The sequence below is a fragment of the Perca fluviatilis genome, chromosome 18, assembly GCF_010015445.1.
Source record: "Perca fluviatilis chromosome 18, GENO_Pfluv_1.0, whole genome shotgun sequence".
Classification (NCBI taxonomy): Eukaryota; Metazoa; Chordata; class Actinopteri; order Perciformes; family Percidae; genus Perca; species Perca fluviatilis.
Window position 1 is genome coordinate 30,900,775 of NC_053129.1, and position 9,253 is coordinate 30,910,027.

General features: G+C 40.5%; 1 protein-coding gene across 1 annotated transcript in view; it reads right to left on the reverse strand.

The window, feature by feature from the left end:
• Positions 1–531: 531 nt before the first annotated feature.
• LOC120546438 overlaps positions 532–9,253 on the reverse strand; it is a 46,498-nt gene continuing 37,776 nt past the window's right edge. The window contains exons 8-11 of the mRNA XM_039781364.1: positions 6,302–6,412; positions 4,699–4,724; positions 3,428–3,499; positions 532–1,251 (exon numbers count right to left, since the gene is read on the reverse strand). Coding sequence (XP_039637298.1) covers positions 1,150–1,251; positions 3,428–3,499; positions 4,699–4,724; positions 6,302–6,412 — 311 coding nt within the window. The 3' untranslated portion in view covers positions 532–1,149. The remainder of the gene's footprint in view (positions 1,252–3,427; positions 3,500–4,698; positions 4,725–6,301; positions 6,413–9,253) is intronic.

Here is a 9,253-nt window from a genome sequence, read left to right on the forward strand (position 1 = left end):
GATTGACTACATTTCCCTTCCAGCACCGCAACCAGGAAGTAGCTTGTGTGACAGTGAGACGCACCCAATTTCAAACATTTACTGGAATATAGTCACGGATACTATCGAGTCAACAGCGTTAAACATCAGACTGCAAATAAGGTTTTATCAGCGTGACCAACGTAACAGTTATCAAGCAAACAAATCGCGCACGTACATATGGGCAGCACAGCACGGCGCATGTAGCGAAACAGCAGCTTACCGGTGGCGCATCTCTCCTGATGAGACAACATGTCGGAACTAGTACTCGGTCCCGTTTATAGCCCGTGCTCATTCATTTCTGGATTCTAACACATCATCTTTTTTTCTTTTGGGATCTTACTGGTCCGTGTTTCACTCTCTTGACGGCCCCGTAGGGCCTACTTCAATCAGGTAAATCCCTCCTAGAGTAGCGCCGCCTGCTCTTATGGAGACGTATTACGTTTCTCAGCCGCCACATGAAGTAAACAAACACAGCTGCATTAATTTCGTTAATTTTTTTTAACGAGTTAAATATAAAAAAATTAACGCAAAAATTAACGCGTTAATTTTGACAGCCCTGATAAAAACATATATTTGTGATAAGGAACAACCAAGCTGCAAATTCTGTTTAATGGGTTTTGTTTTTAAAAATCATAAACCAGCTAAGTAATAGAACACCAAGTAGGACCGACAGTGTGCAGTATTATCTTAATGCTAAGCAAAGCCATCCATCCATCCATCCATCCATCCATCCATCCATCCATCCATACATCCATCCATCCATCCGCTTATCCGGGGTTGCGTCGCGGGAGCAGCAGCTCCAACAGGTGACCCCAAACTTCCCTTCATGATCCACAACATCCAACTCTGACTGGGGGATCCAAAGACGTTCCCAGGCCAGGATGGACATATAATCTCTCCACCTAGTCCTGGGTCTTCCCCCGAGGCCTATTACCAGCTGGACATGCCTGGAAAAACCTCCCTAGGGAGGCGCCCGGGGGGGGGGCGTCCTTACCAGGTGCTGAGAAAAGCCAGTACAACACAAACTAAAAAAACAAAAACAAAGCACCAATCCAACTGTCCACTCCTCAACAGACAGAAAACACTCTGACGGGAGGATTTTTTGTGAGAAGTCGCATTTCCTCTGATTTATTTCAGTTTTCTGACATTGCTGTAGAGACTGCTGGGATCCTCGTCTGCTTCTGTCTTCTGACTTCTGACTGTAGAATACATCACCTCCTCCTTTTTGACCTGTATGACACAAACAGGAGGTGTTACATGATTCACGCTAGTAACTACAATATGATCTATATTTACCAAACCTTATGGTGAGCTCTATTTTCTGGTAAGTCATTTGCTTTCTTTCAGTATATGGAAAAAGGTTTCAGGCTTGGAAATGAAAAGATACTCTCCACTGCCAAAAGTTGATCCCTTGTGTGGCCTTCCTGTTGACCATGCAATTTATTGTCCTCCCGGGTTAACCCTTTTTTAGACGCTTTTCTTCAAGATTTCTGACGCTTTTTTCTGCGTTTTCTTTCCCTACCACCAGATTCACCACTAACATCAACTTATTGCCACTAGTTCTACATTTCTTTTTTTTAAACTCATGGTCAATAAACCTAATTTCTATGAAATTATACCTAATTTTCTTGTTAAAAAAAATATGAAATTATGAATTATTTCGACAAATAGTTAAGATTGAGTGGATAATCTGGATTAGCTCTGGGGAGTTTATTCCCCCGGAGTCCTTATGTTTTCTTACCTCGCAGTTTTCCTTGGATTAGAGGGGCACTAAATCATGGTTGCAGCTGCCGCTGCGGTCCTGCACCACACCCTGCTACGTCCTGCTACACCCTGCTAAGCCCTGCTACGTCCTGCTACACCCTGCTAAGCCCTGCTACGTCCTGCTACACCCTGCTAAGCCCTGCTACGTCCTGCTACGTCCTGCTATGCCCTGCAGTGCCCTGCTACGCCATTAACTACTAGAACTACTATTTCTAGTCATAGTCCCATTATCTTTATTGTGACTATTATTGCCACTGTTCATCATAACCCCCAACCGGCCCCGTCAGACACCAACTACCAAGAGCCTGGGTCTGTCACAGGTTTCTCCCTAAAAGGACGTTTTCCTCACCACTCGAGGCTTCTGCCTAAAAGGGAGTTTTTCCTCTCCACTGTCGCACTAAAAGCTTGCTCTTGGGGGGAATTATTGGAATTGATGGGTCTTTGTAAATTATAGAGTGTGGTCTAGACCTACTCTTTCCGTAAAGTGTCTTGAGATAACTCTTGTTATGATTTGTTATTTTATTTGATACTATAAATACAATTTAATGGAATTGAAATTGAATAATCACATACTGTCAAAGTTTAGTCAGGATACTGTTTAGAAACCATTTCATTGTTTTTCAAATTTAATAAAACACCCAAAATTCTATGAAAGTGGAGATCTGATCCTTAATTTTACTTGTGAAGAGTGTTGGATGTAACCATCCATGTTATTTTTGGGCAGTGGAAGTGCTGTTAAATATGTGCTGTGTTTATGACGCATAATTAATGCAAAATTCATAGTAAATTTATAGTTTATATTCATAGTCTCATACAGTAAATAAATAGGAAATGTGTTTAATGTAAAGGTTAAAATGAATGTGATGTAATAGTTAAAGATTTTAGTCCATAGAAACTTTGAAAACGGGTCAAATTTGACCCGAGGACAACAGGACATGTTGGACATCTGATTCCAAAAGATGGGCCATGGATGGGGTTAGGGTCAGAACTCTGGTTTTGTGCACGGGGACACTATCATGTTGAAACAGAAAAAGAGTCTTCCCCGAACTGTTGCAACCAAACTATAAACTAAGGGCTAATATTCTGAGAAAAAAACTCTAATTTCTAAGATTAAAGTCGTTAATTTACGGAAAGAGAACTTGGATTAAGTGTCTGATATTAAAGAGGTAAATTTGGAATTGGAATGAATTAATTCTCCACAATTAGCACACTTTGCAAAGTCATCCAGTGGGCCTGATTGGACCCTTTGGTGGGCCGATTCTGGTCCATGGACCGCATGTTTGACACCCCTGACCTAAACCGAATGAATGTAAAATCAATGTAAGAATCAAAACTAACTAAGTAACTTTTCTAAGATGTAATGAATGTAGATGTTTCTCCAGTGGACTTCTTCAGCAAGTTTTGTCTTTAAGCTTTTTGAGTGTTATTATTATGAGAGCTTTTTTTTTTTTTTTCTTGAGGGAGGACCCCTAAATCCCCTCCAAATACATGCACCTAAGTCTACCACAAACCTAAGAAAAACCTTGGAATATTGTTTTCCATTTCTGCCAACAGATCTCCCTAAATCCTACAGTCTGCTCCTTTAAGTCATTACAGAAGTTAAAAATCAATCATAGCTGAATGAATAGAATGTGTCACTCACCTTTTTGTAAGAAGAGGCCTGCTGATTAGCATGGTTTACAGTGACATAGGTCAGATTGCTCTCTGGCTCGCCCTGAGTACAAACAACACAGTGCTTCACAAAAAAATATAACTTAACTTTGCCTTTACAGTGAAGACAAACAGACCTTCTACATCCTTGTTGTTGTAATACAGCTTCTGGCCTCCAGTGGCAGCAGTGAGCACAGATATTCATTGTTGCCATGTGCCATTTTTGGATTTTACATGACCTTAATTGGGTTTAGTGGAATTAGTCTGAACTTCTCAGTGTAAGTAAGTATGCTTTTTGTTACTTAATATGTACCCACATCGATTTACAATCCTAGACCTTTTAAGTTAAGTTCACTTTTCTTGTTGGTGTTTTGTTTTTATTTTTTTCAGTATCCATTTGCAGTGAAACTTGATGAAGATGCCAGAGATGGTGCCTCATTCTCATATCTATCCAGGACCAGGATATATAAAATGAAGGTCCGGCAACACTTCACAACAACAGTCGGTTTGTCCCCCTTGTCATGTCTTGTTTTTACTTCCTGCCTTGTGTTTTCCCGCCTATGTTGTTGTCTGCCCCACCCTGATGTGTTTCACCTGTTCCTGAGCCCTTGTGTCACCTCTTCCTTGTTTCACCCTCGTTACCTCTTGTATTTAGTCTCTGTGTTGTCTTTTTCTCGTGTCAGATCATTGTTCTGTATTGGATTGTGTGATTGTGATTGTGTGTGTGTGTGTGTGTGTGTGTGTGTGTGTGTGTGTGTGTGTGTGTGTGTGTGTGTGTGTGTGTGTGTGTGTGTGTGTGTGTGTGTGTGTGTGTGTGTGTGTGTCTACCCCTTTGTCTCTGTGTTCCTGTTTCTTGTGATTCCTGTTTTTTGACTTCCACTACGTTTTGGACTCCTTTTGTTTGTATGGATTTTATTGTATTAAATCGTCAAGCTCACCACTGCCTGCTGTCTCTGCATTTGGGTCCGACATTCTCTGAATCCCATAACAAAGGAAGTGAATATGCTGATTGCAAATATTTCCCTCAAATGAATTGAGCAGGATTTCACTGGATGAATTTGTATTTCTGCATCATGAGACAAGCCAAAGATTAGTGAACCACTGACGGACATTTGCTGACCTGAGGCTTCTTCTAATGTCCTAATTAACCAAATACTATCAGTGGCAAATGTTGAAACGGTTAATATCGTATGAGTACATATATTCAAGAAATCTAAATGAAAATGTGCGTGATTGTGTCATATAAAAATACATTTTACTCACAGGGTGTTGAGTTGGTTTCGGAACATCTGGAACAAAGGTAAAATTTCAAAGATTAGTCTTCAAATATAATCATTACGTACATTAAACACATTGTATTCATACTGAGGCAGCGGAAAACACTTTGGGTCACTTCTCGGACACCTCACACATTACTCTGGTTTGAGATTTTAAAACAGGAAAAGTGCATATTAATGAAGATTCATGTAAATATACAAGAATATAGCCTGTAGCTAATTTACATCTTTAGTCCCTTTGGCAGGTTGATGTTAAAATAACAAGTTTCTACACAATAAATCAATAGGAAAACCGTAAAAGAAGTTTTTGTTGTTTTTTCTGTCATTTTTGTCACTTTTCTTTTGATGTTCTATCATCACATTTTTCTTCAAATGCTATAAAATTGAATAAGAGTAGTGAACCGATCATTTATTTTACTAATAAAGAGCGTTGTAGGAACCATCCACATTATTTCTTTTGACAATTTGGTTGCAAGAAACCCAAATTTCTGATAGAAACTTTTTGAAAACGGGTGAAATTTGACCCGAGGACAACAGGACGGTTAAGTGTTAAAGCCTGGACACACAGAGCCGACGGCCAAACGTCGGCAGAAAAGGCAGTTGGGCTGATCACTCTCCCCAAATTGGTCAAAAAAGTGCCTCGGAACACACCAAAACGACGAGACGTAATACGTCTCCATAACAGCAGGCGGCGCTAATCTGTATTGTCGCCCACAAATGAAAACCGGCAGCTGATTGGACGAATGCGTCACGTGGGTCTGGTTTCTCCGGAAATTCAAAGCCAGACTGTCATGGCAGGTTGTTCAGAATACGATCTCATATTTTACTAAAATAGTTCACCGAAACGTGTTTCTGAAAACATTTTAAGAGAGAAATAGGCCGTGCAGTTGCTGAATCTGTCTTCATTTCACATCGACAAAGACAGTTTAAAAGATTTTCGTCTGATTTTGAGAGACTCTAGTCACGCTCATTCCGCTTCTTGTTTCCAGGTTAGCACTCCACCAATCAGATGGGTCATTTGAGTCCAACTGCCGGTAGTGCCCGCCCCGCTGATTATACATGTCAAAACGGCTAAAATGAAGGACGACGGCCCCTCGGACAGACGACGGCACGGAACACACCGAACAGACTCGAGTCACCGATCTCGCCAGACTGTCCGACGGCCGATTATCGGCTCTATTGTGTCCGGGCCATTAAGGTTTTAAGGGTGCAAGTGTTATTGCACATCACCCTATTGCACACGTTTTGTTCACACAGACGCGTGTGTGCATGTATTATGGCAAAATAATTAGCATACATAGCTGTATGAATGTCGCACTATTGCACATTATTAGCATACATAGATGTATGTATGTATGCATACAGGGTCACAGGCCAGGTTGAATTACTTGCAAATGACAGTGGCCATGGTTTAAGCACAATTAAACACGCTCAACCCACAGAAAAGGGAATGGAAAGTTATTTTTACATCTGACATTACTGGGCTCAATGTGACCACTTATCATAATACAGATCTTTGATCTCAGGGTACATTGTTGTTCAAATATCATAAAGTGTATCTTATGTGTATCACATTATGTTTCACTGACCCTCTGTCACGTTGGCTCTCTTCCTGTATATGATGAGAACAGCGGCGATGACGACCAGCACTACCACCGCCCCGACCACACCCCCGATGATGATGTAGATCTGATTAGGATCTGTGGTCAGAGGATAGTTTACCAAAGAAAAGACAAAGAAACGTAAGTCATAACTAAATATGCAACTCACACGTTTGACAATGTGACCTCTCTTCTTAAAACACATAGACAAATTTCCTGATGACAAGCAATTTACAGGATTTACATGTAAATAATCAGATAGAGTTTTGGGTCAAATTCTTTTATTTTTTTTCTGATTCCTACCGTTGAAGTCAGGTGTGTAGTCAGCCTCTATCTTTACATTCTTCTCCTCAACAAACTGGCAGGTGTACTTCCTGTCGTGGCCACTCTGACGCTTCACAGTCAGAAAGGAGACACAGTCCGTCTGTTGGAGGACACGGTACCCATCACCTTCACCAAGCAGCTCAGCTCCTGTCTCATCCACCCAGCGGATGCTGTTCTCTAGACAAGGACGGTCTCTTATTCTAAACAGAGAGCACTCTAATGTGACTTGACCTTCCCTCTTTGGATCAGCGTCTGGTGGAGATGGAGAGACTGAGAGAAAACAAGTGATGGTAAATGGATTGCATTTATTTATATTGCGTTTTTCTAGTCTTAAACACTCAAAGCACTTTACACACTACAGTCCCCATTCACACATAGCTCCTGAGCCACAGCCTCCCCTGATAACTGCTGACTCAGCATAAACATGTTTCCTCTTACAGTCAGCGACTTTACTACAAGATCTGGACCAGTTTCTTTTCTATGTTTCTATTCCTTGTTTTACTGAGTTAAACAAAGTGTGAAGGTGGACTGAACCAAATGGACTCAAACCCTTTCAGAAGCATTTCAACAAGTGACAGGAAGAGGGTGTTCAGCTGGAATGAGGCTGAGCTCGGCACACATTTTGTCCCCAAAAAAGCATGTCCCAAAAGTAGAATTTCCTTTTGAGATTTTTATGGAAATGATACTCACTTGTCAGAACACTTAGATATGTAACTTCATCAGTTTTAGTGTCTCCCCCCTGCCGACAGGTGTATTGACCAGCATCCTCAGCAGTGATGTTGTTAATGACCAAAGAGCAGTCAGTGTTCACACTCAGCCTGGCAGCTCGGGCTGAGTTCTCTCTAACTTTTCCATTCCTGACCTCAATGAGAGTCTGAACTCGATCTCTGTTGTAAAGCCATGTAACCATGGAGCATGTTGGGGGGGAGGATGATTCAGTGGTACAGGACAGAACGGCTTCTTCTCCAGGTCTCTTATAGAGAAAAGAATTCTCTTCCACTGATGCCTGATGGACAGAAAGAACACACGTGTAAGATTTGACACATACGATATCTGCACAGAGACAGTCTTTTTCAGACAGACTTTTTCATTTATGTCTCAGTTAATTATTGAATCATAAGGCTCTTTGGGAAATATATACAACTTAATTATCCTGTTAAAACCATAAGAAAAACACCAACAATAAGCAGAGGTTGAGATCAAATTAAATCTGCACAGCTGATGTTATTGTATTTGTGTCTTGTGTTCCTCTGTGCACTAACTGCATCAATTCATAATGTAAATACATAAATATTCATAACACTTGGGTAAAAACATGAATATTCATATCACATTAGGTGTGGGTTTAAAGAAACCACAAGGAGCGGATAGTGGACAAGCTTTTGATCATTACTTTATAACTACTGTTAACTTTTTCCGTCCTTGACATCTGCACACACATGACACAATATACATTTCACAATCTATCAAAAAAATAAACTCACAACTCATAATTTCAATCCTGTTTTTACTTACACTAAAGCAGGAACATAGCGGCTTGTTCCTGGTAGCAGTTTGTCACACTGGCCTTTATTTAACAGTAATAAAAGCCGTGTTAAATTATGATTAACATTTAAATAAGAAAACGAGGTTTACCTTGAAAGTGAAGCACAAAAATAAGGATTAATTCCAGTAGACGTTTGGCGTCCATTCTCTGTCAGCAGACAAGACGTTGTGTGAGACTGTTCTCCTCTGCTGCTGATCTGTATGCAATCTGTTTCCTCTTTGTGGTCAAGTTGAGCTAATTTAGAAAGAAATGAGTTGAGAAATAGCCTCCACCCCACCAACCAGCCTGTTGTAAGCCCCAGAGAGTTAAAATGCATTACTTCAGTGTGCATATTAAACAGAAATTGCACAACATTACAGAGAATTAAATGTTAAGCCTTTTATGGTGGGGTGATTTTAGTATCATCTAAAGGCTCTATTAGTTTTCTATTAGCCTGAAATGTAAAAAACATTATAAATCTATCATGGTTTATATAACACTAGCAGTGTTTCCACTGAAATAAAACTCTAACTTGTATTTCTGTTGATCGATGCATTTCCTCAGAGTACCGGTAATGGAAAATGTTATTAACATGTAATTTCCATTCCAGTCATTTCAGCGGTGATCAAAGAGGAGGTACTACAACAACAGCATTACAATGGTAACTCCTCCTCTCATTTCTCAGTTTGTACATCCTCCCCCTCTCCTCGCTCTTAGCCCCCCTCCCAGCTGACATTTATTTTGAGCGGGAGGCGAGGAAGCGGCACGAGGATACAGGAACAAGCGAAAGAGGCAACAGGCCTTCAGCAAAGTCAGACATCCCTGTTTCAGAGCCCGCCATTACTAAGTGACATCAAGCAGTGTTGGAATGTGACGGTACAAATACTTGCTACTGTACTTAAGTAGAATTATCACGTATCTGTACTTTACTTCATTATTTATATTTCGAGGAAAATTGTATACTTTTACTCCTCTACATTTCCCCTCAGCATCTTGTTACTCGTTACTACAAAATAAAAATCAGAATAAATTTGTTACACTGGAAATAAGCAGGTTTGGGGAATCGTTGCTCCTAAATTGCCAAGATAATG